At 52.0% G+C, this 22,727-nt stretch overlaps 8 protein-coding genes across 8 annotated transcripts; 3 read left to right on the top strand and 5 right to left on the bottom strand.

Annotated features, from left to right (window-relative positions):
• Window positions 1–2,823: 2,823 nt before the first annotated feature.
• G6M90_00g046870 (uncharacterized protein) lies at window positions 2,824–3,882 on the bottom strand (the record flags this gene model as incomplete). The annotated part of the gene is made up of 1 exon (XM_014689324.1): window positions 2,824–3,882. The coding sequence occupies one exon, from the start codon at window positions 3,880–3,882 to the stop codon at window positions 2,824–2,826; it is 1,059 nt and encodes a 352-aa protein (XP_014544810.1).
• Window positions 3,883–4,868: 986 nt separating this feature from the next.
• On the bottom strand, window positions 4,869–7,384 carry G6M90_00g046860 (uncharacterized protein; the record flags this gene model as incomplete). The annotated part of the gene is made up of 6 exons (XM_066130422.1): window positions 4,869–5,138; window positions 5,243–6,018; window positions 6,107–6,652; window positions 6,743–6,889; window positions 6,993–7,129; window positions 7,218–7,384. The coding sequence occupies 6 exons, from the start codon at window positions 7,382–7,384 to the stop codon at window positions 4,869–4,871; spliced, it is 2,043 nt and encodes a 680-aa protein (XP_065986199.1).
• Window positions 7,385–9,014: 1,630 nt separating this feature from the next.
• On the top strand, window positions 9,015–11,410 carry G6M90_00g046850 (uncharacterized protein; the record flags this gene model as incomplete). The annotated part of the gene is made up of 3 exons (XM_014689322.2): window positions 9,015–9,105; window positions 9,182–11,001; window positions 11,063–11,410. The coding sequence occupies 3 exons, from the start codon at window positions 9,015–9,017 to the stop codon at window positions 11,408–11,410; spliced, it is 2,259 nt and encodes a 752-aa protein (XP_014544808.2).
• A 548-nt stretch (window positions 11,411–11,958) lies between these two features.
• G6M90_00g046840 (uncharacterized protein) lies at window positions 11,959–12,150 on the top strand (the record flags this gene model as incomplete). The annotated part of the gene is made up of 1 exon (XM_066130421.1): window positions 11,959–12,150. The coding sequence occupies one exon, from the start codon at window positions 11,959–11,961 to the stop codon at window positions 12,148–12,150; it is 192 nt and encodes a 63-aa protein (XP_065986180.1).
• Window positions 12,151–12,980: 830 nt separating this feature from the next.
• On the bottom strand, window positions 12,981–13,895 carry swnR_1 (Oxidoreductase swnR; the record flags this gene model as incomplete). The annotated part of the gene is made up of 1 exon (XM_014689321.1): window positions 12,981–13,895. One exon carries the CDS (start codon window positions 13,893–13,895, stop codon window positions 12,981–12,983), a length of 915 nt encoding a protein of 304 aa, XP_014544807.1.
• Window positions 13,896–15,379: 1,484 nt separating this feature from the next.
• On the top strand, window positions 15,380–17,037 carry G6M90_00g046820 (uncharacterized protein; the record flags this gene model as incomplete). The annotated part of the gene is made up of 3 exons (XM_014689320.2): window positions 15,380–15,548; window positions 15,622–16,813; window positions 16,878–17,037. The coding sequence occupies 3 exons, from the start codon at window positions 15,380–15,382 to the stop codon at window positions 17,035–17,037; spliced, it is 1,521 nt and encodes a 506-aa protein (XP_014544806.2).
• Window positions 17,038–17,555: 518 nt separating this feature from the next.
• G6M90_00g046810 (uncharacterized protein) lies at window positions 17,556–19,167 on the bottom strand (the record flags this gene model as incomplete). The annotated part of the gene is made up of 2 exons (XM_014689319.1): window positions 17,556–17,984; window positions 18,043–19,167. The coding sequence occupies 2 exons, from the start codon at window positions 19,165–19,167 to the stop codon at window positions 17,556–17,558; spliced, it is 1,554 nt and encodes a 517-aa protein (XP_014544805.1).
• Window positions 19,168–21,407: 2,240 nt separating this feature from the next.
• Window positions 21,408–22,322, bottom strand: G6M90_00g046800 (uncharacterized protein; the record flags this gene model as incomplete). The annotated part of the gene is made up of 2 exons (XM_066130420.1): window positions 21,408–22,038; window positions 22,102–22,322. The coding sequence occupies 2 exons, from the start codon at window positions 22,320–22,322 to the stop codon at window positions 21,408–21,410; spliced, it is 852 nt and encodes a 283-aa protein (XP_065986624.1).
• Between the last annotated feature and the right edge of the window lie 405 nt (window positions 22,323–22,727).

The following is a 22,727-nucleotide window of genomic DNA, read 5'->3' as shown; positions in this document are numbered from 1 at the left end:
TGAGGGACACAGAGAAGAGAGATCTCAGATGTTACCTAGCGTCGTGGGACATCTGATGATGGGGGGACAGCCGCGTCGTCGATTTGGGTGGAGCGACAACGAGTCCGGAGAGCTGTGAGACGGATAAGAGGCCAAGACTGAAGACCTACATAAAGGAGGGGGGCAGGGATCCCAGCAGCGGGTGATAGTGGCGGCACCAATCCGATTTGGGGTAGGAGCACTGGGTTACCTCTCAGTCCTCGCCCAGCTCTTTTGGCCTGGTCGGGGGGACTGTGGACTATTCAAAGTTAGAAGCAGCCTGTGACCCCTCAATGTGCCCGTGTACACAGGCTGCGATGCTGAGAGATGTGGAATGTGTATATCGTTGCAAACCTGACAGTGGGGGGTGCGCAACGGCGAAAGAGACGAAGAGACGACGAGACCGAGGTGCAGAGTTCCTTCTGGCGTCTGGTGTCTGTCCGGGCTTGAGCAACCAGCTCCAAAAACACTTCGAGACTCACGGCAGTTTTGACGAGCATGCTTTGGAAGGAGCATGCTCATCAGTCACCAGGATTCCGTGGCTTTGGCCGCCACCTTGCTGCTCATGTGTGACATCAATTGATACCAGACATTGTCGATCAACCAGACTTGTTCCTATCGGTTTCTAGTAACTACTGCTTACGGGGACCAGCGGTATGACCCGACTGACCTGGGTGATCCCGTTCTGGCAATGACCTCCGGCTTGGTGCTGACTTGCTCTTTCCAACGCAATACTTCCCCAACGGAAGGTCTGGTGGCAGTTACGGAGTACACATGCACGGGCCAATCGTCAACATCGGACTGGAGCCAGCTTTTGGAAGTTCCTACAGCCTTGTATCAGGAGTACCAGACTCTGTACGGAGTATGTATTCCATGTTCGGAGCAGTGAACTCATCTCAAGATCCATGCTCCCTGCTGACATTGCAGTCTTCCATCCACTGCCAACCAGGCTAAACCGAGATGTCGTCCTGGTTGGCGGCTGCGCGACCAGGACAGGCCTTGAGCGAGAGACATCCTTGCCGCCATGGACTGTTCACGCTCCATCGTGGCTCGACAACAGAGCGCCACCGGATCAAATCATGTCCTTGGTTACGGAGTACGGAGTAGATGGTAGGTTAGTTTGTTGGCCGATTCAACTGTTGACCCGGTGCGATGGAGGCGCTAGCACACATCACCAAAGTATCCAGGCATTAAACATGGAGCAGGCGACCAACTTCACTGTACCGAGTATTGCAAGTAAGCTTGCCTGTCCTCTGTACCGCTTTGATTGAAGGATTCATGGTGTAATTTGCCAACCTGTTTCGTTTATTAATATCGTGACAGGATCAAAATCACGCAGCAAGCATGGTGTCGCTAGGGGTTGGCCCGGGCTCTCGGGAAAACCCCCCAAGATGGACTCCAGTGCCTTGGCCGACGACGCCATGCTCTCGCTCTTCGGCATAAGGATTTACGCCAGTGGAAACCCCTTTTGCCTCCTTGGGAAAGTGGTTTGCGACTGCTCATCGATATGAACCTTTGGAAGCTGCCAACGCCATGTCCGAGCAACAGCGGCTCCAGGGGTGCCGGGAACGTCTAGTCTGCAACCTTTGGCTTTGCCTGTCTGCGTTCCGTTGGAGATAAAGTGGCCTTGATCGGCCAACAGATATACGGAGTACAATAGTACATATGGCGGATGGCGCAAACGCATCACGCAACAATCTACGACATCCCAATGATTCAGCTTTAAGCCCCGAGGCATCCTACGCTATCATATCCGCAACCAAAAGGCCTCCCAAAAGCAGCAAGTGTGGAAACCTTCACTGAGAACGCAGCAGCGTCCCTCGCAGCGATACTGCACGCTCTGTGAGAATAGGATGCCGAATTTCGGGTGCGCGACGAATCTACGGAGTAACACACAGTCAAAACAGTCGCACAATAGGCGCTGCTAGCCATGTTCTTTTTTTTTTTGGCGCTGCAAATTCAGAGACACAGCTAGGACTTTGGTTGGGCGTTGGGCATAGCTATGGAGTACTCCGTACTAGTGTGCGATTAGTTGGTTAATCGGTTCCATAGGAGGACTAGTTATGCGACGAACAAGCGTATCATTTCCATCCTCGTCCCTGCTTCTTCCCAGGCTCTTAACCAGGCCGTCTCTGACACACGTCGGCGCCAGTCGGAGCACGCCCTCACGGTCACTAATTTGTTACTGACGAGGTTTCATCCTGCTTTATCCACTTAATTCCCAGCTGTGCTGGAAAACTTCGAACGCAACACCCATATGCACATATCTCCTCTCCCTGCTACCCTGGACAGCTTCCTAGTAGTGACCTTGAAAGGACGGGAGCGGGGTGGCTGTTGTAGCGTGTGGGGCGCGATTCTTGGACCCTCGGAGGGGCCACGAAGACCAAATGAACTACGGAGTACATACTTAAGTACATACATATGTATGTACTAGTGCTAGAACCTTAGTAACGATCGGACGATTTCTTAGCTTCAATGTCGGGACTCGAAGCTGCACTAACAGTGCATTGTGGTTTCGTCTCTTAGAAAATTATCTCTCTTTGCCTCCCGATACGCAGCACGACAAGCCAAGTCCTTTTACCTATGGCCGATGACAACAATGGAAATTGTGATGGCCAGTGACGAAAGCCAAAAGTTATAAACGGAGTACTCATAAACTATCGTATTACAGCAAACTTTGCAGGCCGTTGGGCCGTTGCTGGGTCCAACTCAAGGATCTCATGTCAAACAGATATTACGGCTGCCAATGGCCGTGTCTGTTTTTTCGCCCCCAACCACCATGCCATTGGCGCAGGTCCCCTTCTCTCAGTCATGAAGTGCCAGTCGAATTTCTCTGGCCGTCTTGTCGATAAACTGGCTGGCTTGCCAGAGATCCTTGTCCATGTGCATAAATGGGTGTGGCACACCGGGAAACCGTTTCAGAGTGACCTCAACACCATTCTCGACCAATTTGCGTGCATAGTGCTCCCCTTCATCGCGTAATGGATCTGCTCCCGCAGTGTAGATGACGGTTTTGGCTAGGTCCTTGAAATTGGGAGCATCTAGAAGATTGGCAAACCACCCAACCTTTTCTCGTGCAGCCTTATGCTCCTTGGGGTCGGCGGGGAGAGACGACCACTTGAGCTTATCAAACCAAGCCAAACGGCCCCAGTTGAGCGTGGGTGCCATTTCATTCTCCTGCATGGAGGGGAAGGGGGACTCAGCGGCGGACGAGTATTGTGAAAGATCGTCGATGACGGGAGTTCCCACAGCCACCAGCTTGAGGGGAATGGGATTGGGCTTATTGTCTCGTGCGAGGTGAGCGAGCGCGAGAGCTATAAAACCTCCTGCTGAGACACCTCCTAATGAGATGCTTTCGGGCATGATGTTGAAATCTCGGGCACCGTGGGCGTGGATATACTTGAGGGCGGCGAAGCTGTCAGTAATACCGACAGGGAAGGGGTGCTCTGGAACAAGCCGGTAGGCTACGTCGATGACAACGACGTTGGCCTTCTTGCAGATATGCTTGCAGATATGAGCCTCGGTGTCAAGGTCTCCAAGGCCCCAGCCACCGCCATGGTAGTCGATATGAACAGGCCACGGGCCCTTGGTGTCTGGTTCGTAGACTCGAATATCGAGGTTGGCGCCGCTCCCGTCGTCGAGGGGAATTTGGCGATCGTATATGCGTCCCACGTCCGGGGCTGGACCGGTACCGTAGCTGTACAGCACCGAATACTTGGACCGTAGCACTGCGAGATCAATTGGCTTCAAGGGGGTATTGGCGACGTTGTCGTTGTACAGCTTCTCAAACACGGGGTCGAGTTTGCCTGCCATGGAGGGGTGAATTGGCTGCAGAGCCTCGTGTTTGGCATCGGTGCTCGACATTTTAACCGTTGGTGGCACTCAGGATGAGTGTTGCGATGCGTGGGATTGTGACTACGCAGTGTTGGATTCGAACAGAAGATTGCGTGAGACTGCCGAGCAGAGAAGACGAGGGTGGATGCGTGTAATAAAGAAGACAATTGCGGCAACGGCGTCCTTCAACCTGAGAAGTTCTCACCGCGGATTGCCCTACAGAGTTCACAGACTGTTCTGACAAACCCTGTGGTTGTGGTGCACATGTCTGGTGGGCTTTTACATTGGCCAGCATGTACATGTGCACTGTACGGACTTTTCCAGTACATGTATGGAGTCCGGACTGACTCTTCGGATGCTGGGCGCCAGTCTGCGGGGCAGCGCGGGTACTTTGCGAGTCCGTTCCGTCGTTGCCGTCGCTAATCAAGTTGACGTCGGAAGATACAATTGGGGAGTGCGAGTCCTGAAAGAATGGTTCCGACGCTGTAATTAGGCCCGTTTCAAAACACAGTGTATTCCAGTCAGTGCATGATTGAAGATTCAAGGCCTGAAGCTTATCCGCGGCCAGAGAAGACCCCTCCTCGCGTGCTCGGCAGATGTCTCTAGATGCGACGGTGACGGCCCGTCCTTGACAACATGGACCGATGTGTGGGCGCATCGTGTTTCTATCCCCGCCAAACTGAAGTCCCTCCCTAAGTAATGCAGGATATGGCCCAGTATGTATGTACCAATCCGACTGACACGATTACCGTGCACAAAAGGGAGACGGACGAGACGGATTGATTGATGTAGTCTGGTGCTACAGGCAAACGGCCGCATCGCGTTTCGAAAATTTCGGCCTTATAAATCACCCAAAAGGTTGAAAAAGTAAGGAAAAGATGGTGTTGGGACAAATCACAACCTGTTGCAAATCGCTGCCCCAACAGCATTACGCAAGTTCGGCTCTGATACGTGCTCTCTAAGCTAAACAAGTGCGAGATTCATCATATCGTGTTTTTCGGATAATAATATATATATCAGTACAGCTCGTGGTACATGGCGTGATGTCGTATTCTCATGAAGAATGGTGTTTGTTCAGGGGTGGTGATGAGGTTGGTGTTGCGGCATCTGGTGTTCTCGTGCCCGACTCTGGGCATAATGCACCGCTCGCGATAGCGGATGTATTGCATAGGGGTAACGAATGATGAGGGGAGGAAGAAGATGTTCCCGTTATCGTTTCCTCTCCCGTAAGCGAGGTGTGTTGATGGGGGGTAAAATGCACTGGAGCGGGCACTTCTAGAGTGTCTCTACGTACCCTCTGTCTGCCTCTGTTTCCACCGGACGCAGTTGGTAGAGAAGCGACAGCATGTAGCTCATGTGAGCTGGGCTCGCTAACTGGTAGAGTGCTTACACGCTGTCGGAAAGCTCCAGGTCCAGAGGCTACTGGTGAGGCCGATCGCGACAGATGCGGTAGTGGCGATTTATCGCGGGACGTACGCAGGCCATCAAGCGCGTGGCCAGACGGTCCATCTTCATTGAAGCTGCTTGCTCTTGAGCGAGATGCGTAAACCGCACGAGTGCCATCAGGCTGTAGTCGTTGGCTGTAAATTTCCTTTACTCGGTTTAGATCGCGATTTCTTTCCCTTTCTCCTGGGATTTCCGGAAAGTCGAGAGCCGGGCCGTCTCTGAACTTTGAAAGGTCAAATGAGCCTTGTGTTGCTGTGCCTAGGGTTTGACCAACAGAAGTCAAAAACTCTGCTACCCTATGGCGACTCCCTGCTTCCATAGTCCCAGTGATTGAAGCGGTGGTTGTTTGTCCAGTAACGGCATGCTTTATCGTTGCAAAGCTGTATCGTTTTGAAGGTGCTCCTTCCCGTGTGTCCATCTCGTGAAGAGAGCCGGACGTTGTTGACGAAGGATGGTGTATTCCCGAGAAAGATTCTATTACGGGTGGCGGTGGTGAATGATCCACAGCCCTGCGCATGCTTTCAGAGTCTCTGCTACTTGGAACTTGGCTTGTTGGTCTAAGAATCCCGGATTCTGGTAACGGGTGATGGGAACATTTACACTGGCACTCCTCCACCACAGAATGAGTGCCATTCCCGACTTCTTCCAGATCTGCTGCCAAGAGGAGATATAACGAGCCGGCAATGGCAAGCCCTGTACCAACAATTGGCCCCCATTGACCTGTTAGGATGTGGGAAATAGTTAGTGGGTGTTATCTATTACAGGGTACGGAGATCCTAGAGAGAAGTGAAGGAGGTTTGATTCTTACCAATGCTTGCCATTGGTTCATTCTCATACCTCACTTGACGGCTGAAAAAGTTTGTTTCTCCAATAATCAAAATCGCCAGTCCAGCGCCTGCAAAAATAGGGACTATTGCCACGCTTATAAAAATTCGAATAGTCTCATTAACTCTGTTCATCTTGCCCACAGTGGCTCCATTGGTGCCCTGAATGGGCTTATCGAGGCGCAAATCGGTATTGGGTCCGAATCCGAATCTCGACTTGAAATTAATCTCCAATATCTTATCCATCATGGATGCCAACCACAGAATAGCGTGAACACAGCATGCTGCACTTAGGAGTGTTGCGGTGCCAAATGTAAGCTTGTCCGGGGCTGGGATCACATATTTGTTGTTTGCCGCACCCCCCCGCATTGGCGATTGCGGTCCAGTCGTGTCGGTACAATTCATTCCACATTGCGGCTGTTTGTCATAGGGAAAGTCTTCGGCGCTTGCTGGGATGGGAATTCCATTGTATACCCCAGAGCAGGTAATAGACCTAGCTCTGTAAAACTCGACGGTTAAGCTTAGCAATCCTAGATTAAGGGACATCTCATTAGCTCACACGATAGATTCTGGAGAAGATCCCGGCATGCGGACCAGGAGCTAACATCGACAAAACTTGCCTGATAGAATGAGTCCTGCCCATAAAAAGATGGTATTTCGACCAGGGTCATAGAAATACGTCCTTGACAACCTGACGGTAACGGGGGCTGCCAAGATGCCAATGGCACAAAGTTGGAAAGCACCATAGATGTCCATATCAACAGCACCTTGTAAGAATTTGCCCGTCAGCTATATGTGTTTTCTATCATCAAGACGGCCAGTAGAGACCATTTGGGACACACACGCACACATCAAGAGACGCGCACATACCGTCTCGGTGGAATGCTGCTAGTGCAATGCCATGAAGGGCAGCCACCGCTGGCAACAGCAAAGCCGCTGCAATACAGGCATTTTTGATCCATTCTGACTTGCGCGCGAGGACACATGCGGCTATGAGAACATAGTATCTGTCAAATAAGGTTAAAACCCCAGGACCGATAATTCATGGCCGAGACGGGAAGTGCCTGGGCCATGCCATATGGAGAAGTCACTTACAAGATTCGAGAGCCTGGCCCATATTGGCCAGATACAGGCCAGGCACAGACAACCTCTATTCCAGGCTCAGTTGAATTCGAATCGTTTCTTGCAAAGAGATAGTTTGATGTCGCCAAAGCGTCGCTGACAATTCGGCTCATGAGTTGGGCGGAAGACACAGCGGGCATGAGCACCCACGCCTTATAAAAGTCGGAGGCTGGGTCTTAAAATGAGACAACGTACGCCGTAGGTACGGAGCGATAAAATGGAATAAGTGCCTGCATGAAAACTAACCGCTGGTGGTGGCCGTGTCAGGAAGGCGCACGATTGCTTTAAAGACGATAGTTCACGAGGATTTGTCCACCAAGGCCAGAAATCGGCTAGCCAGCTCGAATCCTGTGTCATCTTTAGGGGCACAAATCAGTTGTCCTTGCTCTTTTTTTTTTTGCATGCGATTGATGAGGCTGACCATCTCCGTTGGTCACCAAAAGGCTTCAGTTGTCATTTCTCACTGTAGGACAAAGAATCCACCACAGCCAACGAGCATCGTGTGGCTGCTGATGTGACCTGCAATCGAGCAAAACTGACGAATTGTGGCCGCCGGGTGATGGGCGCTGATGGCAACGGTCTGAGGTAAACACAGCCATCCTGTTGAAACCCGTGACACCATAGGCCAGGCAGCAGAATAACGGTCGAATTAGGGCGGGTTTGGCGAACAGAGCAGCAGCATGGGAAAAAAATTCGTGAGAAAATGGTCAGTGCTGGTGGACTCAATAAACGAAGGCGGTCTCTTGTGAGGCTCAGTCGGCCCCTGCTGCCAGCAGTGACGTTCCCATGTTTTGTCCAACACTGGTGGTGATAAAAATATTCACATCCGGATCAGTTGAAACAGAATGCAAACCAGACTTGACGTAACGCTGCCCAGTTCCCCAGAGTGGTGGCGCTCTGTACTCATTGCTCCTTGCTCATTGCAAGGGAGGAAAGGCAAGTGCCATTCGCCCGTACACCCACTGCACCTTCCTTCTGCCAACCACGTCACGAGTCTCTTTGTTCTATATTTTCGGGGCTACCAACCTCGATCTCGACCCTTGGAAATATTGAATTCAAACCGCACAACTGCCATTCTCTGTGTCTTGCCTGTTTGAAGGGGTCTCAGCGACCCAAGAACAGGAACGCAACAGCGGCAATGTTGGCCGTTTTTGTCTTGCTGTTTAGCTCTCTGCTTTCTATGCATGCTAGGCCTGACCCCAGCCTGTGTTCGGTTTAAATACATTCGATGCCCTAGGCGCTTCGGCTCGGCCTCAAGAACAGCATTGAAGAGTGCATCGTCTTCCAATGACTGGCCATTGACCTGTGCCTGCTTGCAGTACGTTTGCACGCATTCTTGGTCTTCACTCTCACCGCTCAAATTTGTGAGTTTTCCAAACTGCAGCGTACCGGGCCATGTCGGCCCCTTGCCCTACCTCAATCTGCTTGCAACATACTTAAGTAGGTATGCAGAGGCTGTTGCCGAGTCGCGAAAACGCAAAAGATTCCATTATAACTTGCCAAGACAAGGGGCTACGACCAACTAACTAGCCTTAAACAGGAGCCATACTGTTTCTTGCGCTTTCTTCATTTTTAATATTTTTGTTTTTCGCATTTCCTTGCACTGTTTTGCTTTGCAACGGCAAGTGCTATTATCCCAGATTTCGTCGATAGACCGAAATCGAGCGTGTGAAGTGAGAGACCAATACGCTGGTAGATTCATATAGAATATCTTCCACCTCGCGAGGACTTGACTTACTTCCGCTTCCCTTTTTTTCTACTACGCAAGACATGGAAGGCATGGACGACGACGTTTCACTAAACACGGACCAGATCCGCGACTGGCGATCCATCATGACACTAATCGTCTTTATTCTCACCAGTATGTAAATGTCATGATACTAAATGCGTGTTGCACGCGATCTCGCCTTACCTAGACCTGACTCAACTCTTTCTAGATATCAATGTGTTGTTTCCATTTCACATACCGATTTTAGTGCCAAGAATGGCCTGGAATGCGCTGGTAAATGCTTTGAGCTATGTCAGGATCATACCACCGAGGAACGCTACTTTTCCATATGACGCAGACGACGACAATGACAATGGCAAGGTCAAGCCTTATGTACGGCTCAATTTTCCCATGAATTTTGTCACCGCGCCGTTGATAGCAGACCTTTTCCTGCTCGCTATTCTGGCCATTGGGCGCAAAGAGGTGCATGACGGGATCCTGGGAGCCGATCATATCTCGCCCATTGATATTATGGCCTTCTTTATCACCTTGGCATACATCGCTATTTCTATCGACGCGTCGGGTTTAATTCGTTATCTTGCTTTCAAGGTCCTGCAATGGGGAGGCAAAGTTGGGCATCGACTCTTCTTCTTCCTCTACTCCTTCTTCTTTCTTATCGGCAGCTTCATCGGCAATGACCCGATTGTCCTCTCTGGCACAGCCTTCCTCGCCTACATGACAAGAGTTTCTAGCAACATTGTCCATCCTCGGGCTTGGATTCACACCCAGTTTGCTGTTGCAAATATTGCTTCAGCAATTCTCGTCTCTTCCAACCCCACAAACCTGGTCCTTGCCGGAGCCTTTCAAATCAGGTTTATCAACTACACAGCGAATATGATTGTTCCAGTGGTAGTGACTGCTGTTGTGCTCTTCCCCTTCCTCCTGTACATTGTCTTCGCAAACGAGGCTTTGATCCCATATTCCATCGAAATGCACGAACTGCCGCCAGAGGCTAGAACCAAGAAACCCGTCAACCCCAACATTCCACACGCACGTGGACCGATGGAAGAGGACGAGAACAGTACGTCCAATGACGAACAGACCAAAGTCTTATCATTGGAGGAAATTATGAATCCATTCTTGGACAAGGGCGGCGCGGCCTTTGGCGCTGTCATCATGGCCGCAACACTCATCACTGTCCTGGTTATCAATGCTGTTAGCACCGGCACCGAAGCTCATCCTGTTTTCTGGGTAACACTGCCAGCAGCATTCGTAATGTTTTGCTGGGACATTGGTTTTGGTTGGTTTCATCGTGCCGAAACCAGACAAATCGCTCGCAGGGGCCGGCTGGAACTTGAGACTGCACGAGAAGAGCGGGCTCTGCGAGAAAGAGACCAGGCGAGGTTCTCGGAGACGAACGCAGCTACTGAGAACGCACATACTTATGAGCTTAAAGAGCCCCTTTCCAAATCTGGAAATGCAGCTGGTACAATGGGTGGAAAGCCGATGTTACCTTCACCTCCTGCAATCCTTGTGTCCCAAAATACTGATGGGGCAACGATTGCTACCAGTTCCGAATCCGAATCCATTACTTCACAGCCAGTCCCAGCAGCTGAGAATGCTACAGATAAACACATTTCAAATGGCGAAAAGACTGCAAAATTCCAAAACACTAAACTCGACCGTACGACATCTGTAACCCCGTCCCCTAACTTGTTCATTTCGTCATCCAGCGGGGAAGTTGGTGAAGATGGACGAGATTCACGAGATCTGCCTTTTACAAAAGAAAGTGGCCCTGCTACACTGACTTCACTTTCGAAAAATGGGCTTAGATGGTGCCGGGAAACATTCCCTACAGCAGCGGCTGTCATACTACATTTGCCGTTTGCTCTGGTCCCTTTCGCATTCTCAATGTTTGTGCTTGTCCAAGCACTAGTCACCAAAGGCTGGATTCCTGTTTTTGCACACGGTTGGGATCACTGGGTGAAGAAGACGGGAACTGTTGGTGCTATTGGTGGTATGGGTTTCCTGTCCGTAGTGCTATGCAATGTACGTTTTGCCCACATTCTCTTCGTGTCCCTGTTGTTAATCTGATACTGACTTTGCGTAGTTTGCTGGCACGAACATTGGTACGACCATCTTGTTATCCCGAGTCATTCAAGCGTGGCAGAAGATCAATATTGTAAATCAGACCGACATCAGTGATCGCACATTTTGGGCCACCGTGTACAGCATGGCAATTGGAGTAAATTACGGCGCATTTAGCACTGCGTTCAGCGCATCTCTCGCGGGGCTTCTTTGGAGGGATATCTTGTCTCGCAAGCATATTCACGTTCAGAGACTCGAATTCGCCCGCGTCAATCTCCCAATTATTGCAATCGCCATGATTGTGGGCTGCGCAGTTCTGACTGGGCAAGTATACATTGTGCGAAGCGATAAGCCGTACAATCATACCTAGACGACGGTATTCTCATACAAGTTTTGGGTGCATCAGTAGAATAGCCAGAAGAACCTCGGAGTCGCCATTTTGGTTAGGATATGGTATTTGTTGGATAAAGGAACCATATATAGCATTAGCATGGTATAAAATTTGGTTTGACGTGAATTTTGTGGCATAATGGGGGCTACAGCAGTAGGTATACGAATACAATGAGTTACGACCCGAATTCGAAGCGTGGCCTGCATGAACATTGGATCACTTCACTTGAGCGAGATGCCAGACAGAGACATTGAGTGGGGTGCATTACGCCAAAATGAATGACATGACGAAACATATCACTGTATAAGGAACCAGATGGCCTCAGGGCATGGCAAAAGTTGTTGGCCTATGTCCAGAGGCACCAAGCGGTGTGTGCTGGGGGAGAAGCCGCGGTGATAACGACAGGTAGCTCGCCTATTTGTCTCGATCTTCCAAATCGGCCGGCTTCAAGCCCAAGAAAGCACACCGACTTGTCTGAATACTACTAAACTGAAAAATCGAGACTCATCGCAACCTGAAGACCCAATATGACCGACGCACATGTGGTGGTAAACAACAAACGCCCCGAGGGCAATATCATCCCGGGAGAGACGTTTCGAAAAGTAACCGACCTCGCGCCTTCCTCGAAAGACCTGAAGAATGGCGAAGTTCTTGTCGAAGTTTTGCTGATTTCTTTGGAGCCAGCGATGCGAGGATGGCTCAAGGGTACGTTACCTTGAAGGGCTGCAGCAAAATCTTCCAGACAGAGGAGCAGTTGCATCCCAGACGGTCAAGGTTGACAGTTCTACTATTCCTTCTTATTCAGAAACGAGATCATATCTGCCTTCAGTCGAAACTGGGGACACTATGCGTAGCTTTTCGGCCGCCCGTGTCATTGCGACCAGGAGCAACCGGGTAAGTGGCTGGGCCGAATATGCCATTGTACCCGAGGGACTGTTTGGGCCAGCTTCAACCCTACCCAGAGTCAGCGAGACACACCAGCTCTTGTCCATGTGCGGCTTGACGGGGATGACGGCGGGGGTGGGAATGACACAAGTCGGAGAGCCGAAATCCTGGACATGTGTCTTGGGCAGGCTAACCAGGGGCTCGTGTCGTCGAATGCGGCATGATCACGCAGCACAAGCGTGGAGAAAAGCATTTGAACCTGACAAACTACTACAAAGTGATTCGACGCGGGTCAAGATTCTGGGATTTGTCGTCACGGATCACACTGAGCTGTGGCCTTGAGCTCGGGAAGAAACGGCACACTAGGTTAGGCAGGGCAAGCTGAAGAGTGATGTGGCCATTGTCTATGGGTGGTTGGATATTGTTAATCAGGCTCTTGTGAGTCTGTATACTGGGTGCAGTACCAAAAGCCGCTCATTAGAGTGAAGGACGTGTGTGTCTGAGCCTCGTAAAGAGCTTTGCTGGTCACAGAATACAGTCTTTTTGCATAACACAGACAGTCCAAAGTAGAATGAGCAATGACCATGTTTCTCTTTCTCGATTATTCCTCTCAATCAAAATACAATCTGGGCACTACCACAAAGCCACTGTGATTCCGGGAGTATCACGGAAAGCTCGCCGGCGCCGCAGCCGCCTCATCGGCCAACTCGGCAATCGTGCGGAACTTGAGGCCTCGAAAGAACTTCTCCCGGTGCCTCTGGGCCTTTTCCCAAGGAAACATCAATGACTCTGAGTGGCCCCAGATTTCAAAAATAGCCGCCGTGGTACTCTCCTCGCTCTCCCTGGCGATGTACTGCCTGATACTGCTCGCCAGCGACTTGCTCTTGACGGTATACGCTGGATCCCGGGCCGTGATAAACTCACTCAGCTGTTTCCAAGTGCGCTGCTCGCCAGACAGATAGGTGTACTGGTCCCACTCGTGACGATCGTGCTGCAGAAGCATAATCGTCGCACGAGCAGTGTCGCGCACCGACGTGAAGTTGACGAGCTGGCTCCCCTTCCCATAGAGCGTGAACTCCTTGTCCTTGTAGTTCTGGGGCCACATCTCCCCAATGTCAACTAGGTAGCGCTGTTTGGCGGGATACACGTAGTCTGCGTACCACCCGGGGCATATCGCACTCCAACTCACTTCCTTCTGGGCCCCCAACGCCCGAAGCGTGGGCTGTAGCTCGTCGGCCCATTCGAGTGGCTCGTCGGGGAACCCTTCGAGATTACCGGACCATGCGGACGGGATAAAGCGCTTGCATCTGGGTGAAGTCTGGCACGCTTGGAGAATAGCTTTGTGGACGGTGGTGAAGTTGGGGACGCCGGCGCGGATGGTGCAAATCACGGCGTCGCAGTCATTGAGGATGCTGGTCAGGCTTGAGACTGAGTAGTCGGATACGTGTTGGGAGATGCCGAGTTTGTCGAGGTGGTCCTTCTTGGAGCGGGAGATGGTTATGACTTCGTGGCCCTGAGCACGGAGCTCCTCGATGAAGTAGCGGGCGAGATCGCCGGCGGCCACGATGGCAACCTTCATGTTGGTGTTGGAAGTTGAGATGATGACTAGTATGAATTGTGTGCTCCTTGCGGTCGATGCGTATGGGTCATTTCGTGGCGCCGCCGGGGACTCGGGATTCTATTTAAGCTTCTTTGGACAGGCGTCACGGCCCTCGGCATTATTAATTGGGCTCGAATCATCGAGGCAGGGCGCCTTGGCACTTGACGGGATTCCGTCGAGATGAAGGATATTGACCAAATACAGTTAGACAAACCGGGGAAGCGCTGGCATGTAATGCGGAGTTTAGGCAGCCATGAATGCTTTCAGTGTAGATGTCAACGTGTCTTCAAGTCGAGAGAGCGGGAGCTGGCGTAATGGAAGCCCGAGCACATCTTGTTGCAACATGAAAGGAAAAACAGGAGATGTGTCAAATTAAGACGTCCACTTGTAGGAGGCCTCTCCTTTTGGCCGAGTCGTTAAAATACATGTTCCTGATGGACTCGTTGCGCAACGAAACAAGTAGTCACTGCTCTGGCATGTGAGATGCGTCTACGTCGATACAAGGTTTTGGAGGTATCAAAGTCATCAGGGTTATATTACAAATTGTATCTTGTCTACAGTCCCCGCGGCCCTGCCAAGCCTATTGATTGATAATATCACCAACTTTGACATCAGTAGGGCGCGCAAAGCATATGTGGCGAGGCAAAGCTGTCGTACCGCGCATCACACAAGTAGGTGCTCGATTTAATTCTCTTTTGTTTCCGGCATGCTGTTATGCTTTTTCCACAGACAAAACACTGCTGAGAGCAAGTGATGGTGCGATTAATCAAGTTGGTTCGACACAGGAGTTTCCGAAAAGGTCCAAATTATCACGCCAACTGACCTCGGGGAGAATTGAGGGATATGCTAGCCAAAAGCCATTTTGGCGACAGATGCAAGTCCTTGGTCCTAATCGGTGGGATATTCCCGTGGAGGGCAAACTACCTGATCAGATCAGGGGCCTGACTATCGCGCTCTATACTATGATATCAATGATATTACAGTAATATATTCGTGGGTACTATTTGGTGAACACGGCAAATATATTCTGTCACAAACTGGCATTTGAACCTCGATGGCGCACCGCTTGATGCTAACATTCGAAGCTCTGGAAACCAACGCCTCACCAATCACCAGCTCTCGCCAGCAAGTCAAGTTGACAGATTGACGGTGACCCCTGTCAACCAGATGCATGTCTTGGGGCTAATTTAGCGCAAATAGCGGGGTTCTGTAGTCTTTCGACAAGTTGACGGTTATCCGGTCCGGTCCGGTCCAATAAATTTGAGAAACCATCATGTAATAAGTATGCCATTTGTGAAAACAAACATGTCAACATTTCTGCCGCACGCACACCACAGTACACGAGTCAAAGCAAATAATGCACACATCAACTATAATAAAGCAAAACCGTCTTTGTTTCTTCTTTGTCTTGTTAAACGCTTCGCTTCCTGGCGCACCACTGGCCATGCCAATTGAGTTTCGGAATGGCCACCGCAGATGAAGCCGACATCGCCGCCACGCCCATGGCATCCTCCGAAAAGGATGACGCGATAGCCATGGTAGGCGAGGAGAAGCATGCCATTGACCCTGCGGTCGAGGCGAGAGTCGTTCGCAAGATTGACATGTTTCTGATGCCAACCATGGTACTTGGATGTGTGTACAAACATCACCCACCCCCCAAGCAGACGACAGAGGACGAGAAACCGTTGCTAACCAACCCTCTCAGACGGGCTCGTATATTACGACAAGGCCATACTCGGCTCCGCGGTTCTTTTCGGCATGACCCGAGATCTGGACCTCTTCATCACCGACAATGCAACATCTCCGCCGACAGTCGACACGCGGCGCCTCAGCTGGGCCACGTCCCTCTTCTACTTTGGCATGCTCGCCGGGCTGTACCCCATGACATACGCCCTGCAGCGCTTCAACATGGGCCGAATGCTGGGAGTCATTGTCATTCTCTGGGGGGCCATATGCATGCTCACCGCGGCCGTGACCTCGTGGCGGGGACTCTACGTCCAGCGCTTCTCGCTGGGCTTCGTCGAGAGCATCGTGCCCACGGGCTTCATGTGCATCGTCTCCAGCTACTACACGCAGTCGGAGCAGTCTGCCCGCCAGAGCTGGTGGTACAGCAGCAACGGCTCCTTCGTCCTCGTCGGCGGCGGCCTGAACTACGCCTTCGCCCACGTCGCCGGCGGCGCCCTGCGCCCGTGGCAGTACATCTACCTGCTGGCCGGCGCGCTGACCCTGCTCTTCGGGTGCCTGTGCTTCGCGATCCCCAGCTCCCCCGTGTCGGCGTGGTTCCTCACGCCCGAGGAGCGCTTCGCGGCCGTGGAGCGCCTCCGCCACGGCCAGACCGGCCTGCGCTGCGCGAGGTTCAAGCCGTCGCAAGTCAGGGAGGCCGCTGCCGACGCCAAGGTCTGGCTCGTCGCCTTGATCATGGCCGCGACGTATACCGTCAACGGCGCCGTCAGCGGCTTCGGCCCCCTCATCGTCTCGACCTTTGGATGGTCCGCCCTGCAGTCCGTCCTGCTGCAGTTCCCGCTCGGGGCGCTCTGCGCCGTCGTCATCGTGGCCACGGGCTGCCTTGGCTCCCGCTTCCCCAACGCCCGTATCGCCATGCTCGTCGCGTGCTGCCTCCCCGTCATCGCTGGCTGCGCGCTCATCTGGAAGAGCGAGTGGACGCACCACGCGGCCGCGCCTGTCGTCGGATATACAATCACCGGCTTCTTCGGCGGCACTGCTAGTCTCACCATCTCCATTGGGATGTCCAACGTCGCTGGCCACACCAAGAAGAGCTTCATGGCGGCCACGACCTTTGTCGCCTATTGCGTGGGCAACATTGTCGGCCCGCAGCTGGTTTGGTCTGAGACCAGGGAGGACCATTATCCCGCCCTGTGGTCGGGCTTGATTATATGGTAAGGTTTTTTTTCTCTCTCTTTGCCTTGCGCCGCCATCAGCCCGTCCCTGACCGCGTGACAGCTATGTGATTTGCATTCTTGCCGCGGCCGCATTGTACCTGGTTTTGTTTCGGGCAAATAAGAAGAACATGGCCGTCCCAGAGGATGAGACAGAGCGGGCTAAGCTTGCTTTTCAGGATTTAACAGACAAGCAGAACCCGTACTTTCGCTATGTTTACTAGCGCGCGAGCCTTGAGGGAGCCTTGAGGGTAGGGATGCCGCCATGTTGGAGGCGCCACGGATCCCCAATTGGCTGTTGGTGGGCATTGCAGTTTCACATTGCCTGCTTCTCCGCTCAGCATGAATGCCCTATTCATCCCATGTCCCTACAATACGGGTAGGGACAGGGATTGAACATTTGGACCATTATGTAAGGGATGTGTTTCTCGGGCGATTGCCTTGTAACCGTGAGACACGGCATAATTCCTTCAAATGCTCCGAAGTTTAAGAGCTGTACGGTTGACTCCATGCTGTGGTATGTATGCGTTTCATCATTTAAATCCGTGTGTCTATGTACTCTAATGTCTATATAGAAGGGAAAGATGCCGTAGCTCGTGTAGTGAATTGAAACCCGCCCGGCCAAGTGAGTCGCCGAGGCCAAAGTATGAAGAATCCCCCGTACCTCTCAAAAATATATTCGCACACATATGTCATTCAATGTCGTAACCGCTCCGTTCAACATCATCCGCCGCAATGGCGTTCAAAATACCCGGCTGACGCTGGGTCCAACCCAATGCACCTGCTCACAGGTCCTCTCATTCCTCCAGCTTTTGATGCGGTCCTCGACCCATCCACTCTGATACTGTACCCACTTTCCTTGGGCCTGTGTATCAAGTTCGTATTCGGGCAACGTCTCTCGCTTTCCATCGTCCAGGAAATATTCCGGGTTTCGAGGCGCTCCATACCTCACTGACCTCATGAGAATACATTTCTTCTCATCACCTCCTCGCCAGCTCCACTGAAGACAGTCATCCTGGCTTCGGCAGTATTGCTCGCAGGCCCCGGAGCCACTCACAGATGCTTCACCAGGCGGTTGCCAGCTGTCCCAGTCTCCGTTATCCCAATTCTCAAGAGTGCTAGGCTCGCCGGGATGTCGAAGACGCCACAAATCGGAGTATAGCATGGGGCGCTATTGCCATTCAGCAAGCTGTATAGGAGGATGGGTCGCTGGGTTTCACTTCACTTACATGCAGTTGTCGTTGCCCAAACTCCCAGTGCCACAAGTCAATCATGTCTTTCGGAGTCGTCTTGTGCAGCGTCATGACCGGCTGGCACCAGTACGAATCGCTGAACGGAATGCCATGAAGGGGGTGGGGATTGAACATCGGCCAGTATCCTTGCAGCTGAATAGTGACGTTCCAGAGAGCCCATCCGAGCACGCTGTCGCCGCAGCACTCCCCGGCCACAAGGTCTTGCCATTTCTCCGTGACATGAGAGTCGACATAGTGGCCATTGGCGTCTGTCTCGCGATGTAATAGCGCCTTGATTGCGCCTCTGCTCAAAACCAAACCGGGTCCGCCATTAGCGAACCAGGTTTCGACGTCTTGCTCATCGTCATGCCGGCCGGGGGATGGTGAGCCCATGTAGATGGGGGTGTCGGGGTCGAAGCTTTGGAGGAACCGGAAGACATTGTCCCAGAATATATACGTATCAGCTTCGTAGAAAAAGTAAAAGGCCTTGTCGGGTTTGGCTAGCCAGGCTCGTTCAACCATGGGCAGAAACTTGTACTTGTCGAGAATCCAGCCATCGATTGCCGTCTGCGTCTCCTCGTTCAGAGTGCCATTGTTCCGCATTTCCTTTTGCGCCGTGTAGTTTCGGAAGCTGGGGTTGCTGTCTAGGTTGTAGTAGTCCGCAGGTAAATCGACGAGCACGTCAATCGCTTGGTGGCCATGAACCACCTCGTCCAGGTCCGAGATGACCAACAAGTCGTCCGTGTTGAAACACGACGAGACGGAGCTGAAGCTTGCATCGAGTCTTTCTTTATTTTCGCTGTGGCCAATCTTCAGAACAGGCTGGACATGGTTGAGAAGATATCTGGGGAAGGAGGCGCACAGGTCGTGCCTGCTCATTCCTGCCGGGTCGTCAAAGGTCACGGGGGAGAAGCGGCTGGCCGACTTGAACGAGTAGGCGGCGGGCCCCGTGTGCTGGCGATGGAATGGCAATACGCTCTCTGCTCGGTCATACATATGGCGAGTAAGCATGATCCCAACGGTCATCAGAAGCGCCAGCACGAGCACCATGGTGCGCGCAAGTCGCTTGGTAAGCATCAAGCCCATCCGCCGTGGTTCGACCGGGCCTCGGAGGATCGCCATGGTTGTCAACGCGGCATCGCAAACACAGTCGGCGACCACCAGAGATCAAACAACACCACGAGACGGTGCCGTGACTCTGACGAGATGATTCAAAAGGGGCAAATCGGCCAAGGAGACGGATGAGAGCAAGTAGCAGAGTAGGATGGGTGCAAAGCTTGGATTTATGGGTAGCGCTAGTTGCGCTACTACGGTATATAACAAGCCTCCCATGACGCCCGGACCGATCAGCAAAGACAACAAGAGTTCCACTTGAAAACTAGTCTGAATTTGCGATGGAGAATCTCCACATACTTTGATGTTGGCAAGGTTGGGTGACCCCGGATCGGGGGTTTTACTGATGATCAATCCGACTCAAGGGCGAGAGGCACCCATCACCGAGGGGGGGAGCTGTTTTGCTTTCACGGCGCCGATGCCTGTACGAGAGCAACCACATGGCGATCCTAGCTCCGGACTGGATCTGTGGCTCAGTGGCTGACCTACGGAGTAGAGAATTGGACACATGGCGGATCTCAATGGCCATGGTAGGTTAATCCCCAAAGTTTTTGAGATACTTCCCTCTCCAGCATTTCGCCATACTGTGGTGCATGCGAAGGCCATTCTTTGGTCACCACGCAAGGTTCACGGTGCCAGAAGCCACCTGCTTTTAATTGGACAATTCAACCTAGCTTTGGCTATTTATACCCTTTTTCGAAATGGAAGAAACAACGTCGAGTCTAAGGGGTCTCTTTGACAGGTTGCACGCGCCATTGGCTACCTGGCACGAACAGATGGAGGCAACGGTCTCATGAAACCCCAGTCCGTAATTGAGGAGCTGAGCGATCTCACCTCTAAAATTGATAAGTAAACAATCATCTCGACTGGAGTGGGCCAGCATGTGAGTTCCTCATGAGCAGCCAACACTATCCCGAACACCAACTGACCTGAAGTAGCAAATGTGGGTAGCACAGCACTACATATGTACACGTGGAGAGAGCCTCGATCGTTTGCCACGACTTTAGTCACCGTCAGAGTGGCTACGCTCTCCTTACTTCCGCTGCTGAAACTTGGGTTGCTCACTTTTGTAAAGCCCAAATAATGGATGAAGCTACTATTATACTCTCGGCACGGAGAATCTGTAAGCCTAATTCTACGGCCTACTCTGTATGGTTTAGAATTTATTGGACGACAACAGACATGACGCATACTGAGTTCTTGACCGATCTTATAGTGGCACCAGTTTGTGGCTATCGAGCCGTTAGAGGAGGACGCGGATATTGAGACAAAGTACAGCCTGTACGGCCGGACACGGCTGGCGTGGGCCACTGGGGAAGGCCATGAGGCCGTTGTTCAGTTGCTTCTCGAGAAGGGAACTGATGTCAATGCGAGAGACATAGACGGCCAGATCCCTTTTTTTGGCTAGCCGCCGCGAAGAGCCACGAGGCTATTGTGCGGCTGCTCATTAAAGAGGGGGCTGATATCTATATAAAAGATAAGCACGGCCGGACGCCCCTGATGCTGGCCGCCCGGGGGGACAGCACGGCCATCGTACAGCTGCTGCTCGAGAACGGCGCTGATATCATAGGCAAAGGACAGCAAACATAATCGGACGCCATTATCATGGGCCGCCGATAGAGGGCACGAAGCTGTGGTTAGGCTGCTGCTCGAAAAGGGTGCCGATCTCGAGGCGGAATCGTGAAAGCTATATTCGGACACAATTGTTGTTCGACTCAGCGCTGGCATGAGGCCATTATACGGCTGTTCCAATGTCAAGGCCCAATAGAACGCTGTCACAAGGCACATGAGGAAAATTGGAAGAATGAACATGAATACAGGTAAAGTATGGCGAAAATCGGTTCAAGTTCAGCACCCACCTCATGAACCCAACAGAAAGCCTAATATAACAGCACTGTCAGACTGCACGTATTAACATAACCAACGACGGTCACTGATGCACCTAACGTTGCCGAGTTCCATGAGGTTGGACATGTATCGGCTCAAGGTTGGTCCCCTTGTGCGAGTTTTGTGAGAAGATGCTGAGAACCAGCGACCAACTTTTCTAGAAACCAACTATCAAGGGTTTGCAACTATAACAACTCTCTTCGGCTCATAATGGCTGATGCTATGCTAGGTGAGTCCTATTCTACGTCGTAAAAACCCTATATTAATACCCCCAGGCCCCAGCATTGTCATGCGTCTTCACTCGCTTTGATCTTGCACACCCGGACCCTGTTCAAACCCTCTCTATCAATGGTTAATGATTATCAGGTTGGCAGTTCCACAGGATGCAAAGACGGCCTCCCATATTCAGAAGCCGGCAATTCGCTGGGTCCCCAGCCCCCAGTGCGACGATTACTATACTTGTAGCCGTTCACTCCAGGAGTCTCGGCGCTTTCCAGGGGAACTGGTAGGTTTGGAGACGGGCTGCAATTATATCGGTTGGATCTGCTTCTTCTCAGAAGATATATGGCTGCAAGGCCAAAAATACAGAGTACGGCAATTCCTCCGATAACTCCCCCTGTAATGGTCCCAATAGTGTTGGGGGATGAATCCGCCTTGACGCCGTCACTATCGCCTCCGCGTGAGCTGCCGCTTTTCGATGTTGCCGCAGCCGAATCTGTGTTTGCATTTGCCTGGGAGGACTGCGCCGTGGTTCGCGACGCGATTGTCCACGAGGATGGCTGTGCCGAACTTGCCGTCGATGTGTTTACAGAGGCCGGTTTTGAAGATCCACCAGACGTCTTTGAAACATTGTTTGTGTTGGTGGGAGTAGCCTGGGCCGTTGGCGATGCAAGATAATGCATCGTCGTGGGAGTGCCTCCACAAGCATAGTATGTGTACGTCTGATCAACGCCAAACGTCAGGGCTGCAAACGAGCAGAACTTCTGTGTTTCACTTGGGCAGGCACTGTCAGTAACACGCAGCATCCATCTCGGGTAGCAAAGAGGGCCGTCTTACCAGGTAAATGTCGTCAACTGGGAATTGTCACCGTTCCCGCATCCACCTGAGCAGGAGTGGCTGTCTACGCAAAACCCCTGCAGGCCGCAGTCGGTAGCAGCAATCACTGTTGTTGGGCAGAACCCCCATAGGCCATTGACGGTATCGACGCGGCAGTTGAATCCGGACTCGGCGGTGCGAAATTTCTTGGGGTCGCCGTCTTGGTAGCCACAAGTCGACATTTCAGTCTGGTGGACGAGTCGCTTCCCGAGGGCTGATGCGGCCCGATGTGACAGGGTAGCTGTAGGTCTGGGAAGCGAAAAGTGACGATTCCAGGCATGTCCTTCATTGAATTGAATGAAGGCAAGGGTAGCAGAGAGAAGTGGACGTCCGTATGGAGCCATGGCCCGTTGTGTTGTGTTGCCAGCCTCAGCTCTGTTCTTCACCAAGGCGATACTGCTAGCTGGTATGAGTTGAAGTCCAAAAGAAGCAAGTATCGGAAGAAGAATAGAGCACGGCAAGAAAAGCAACAAAGGGCGGGGGAAAGTTGTGATAAACGCCAGCGTCCATCGTCAAGATGGGCGCACGGGGCGACATGTCGTCCGGCCTCGCAGACAGACATGATGCCTCTGGCAGGCGGCAACATG

This window comes from Metarhizium brunneum, chromosome 2, assembly GCF_013426205.1.
Source record: "Metarhizium brunneum chromosome 2, complete sequence".
Classification (NCBI taxonomy): domain Eukaryota; kingdom Fungi; phylum Ascomycota; class Sordariomycetes; order Hypocreales; family Clavicipitaceae; genus Metarhizium; species Metarhizium brunneum.
Note: the sequence above shows the minus strand (reverse complement) of the source record. Positions and strands in the feature narration are given on the sequence as shown.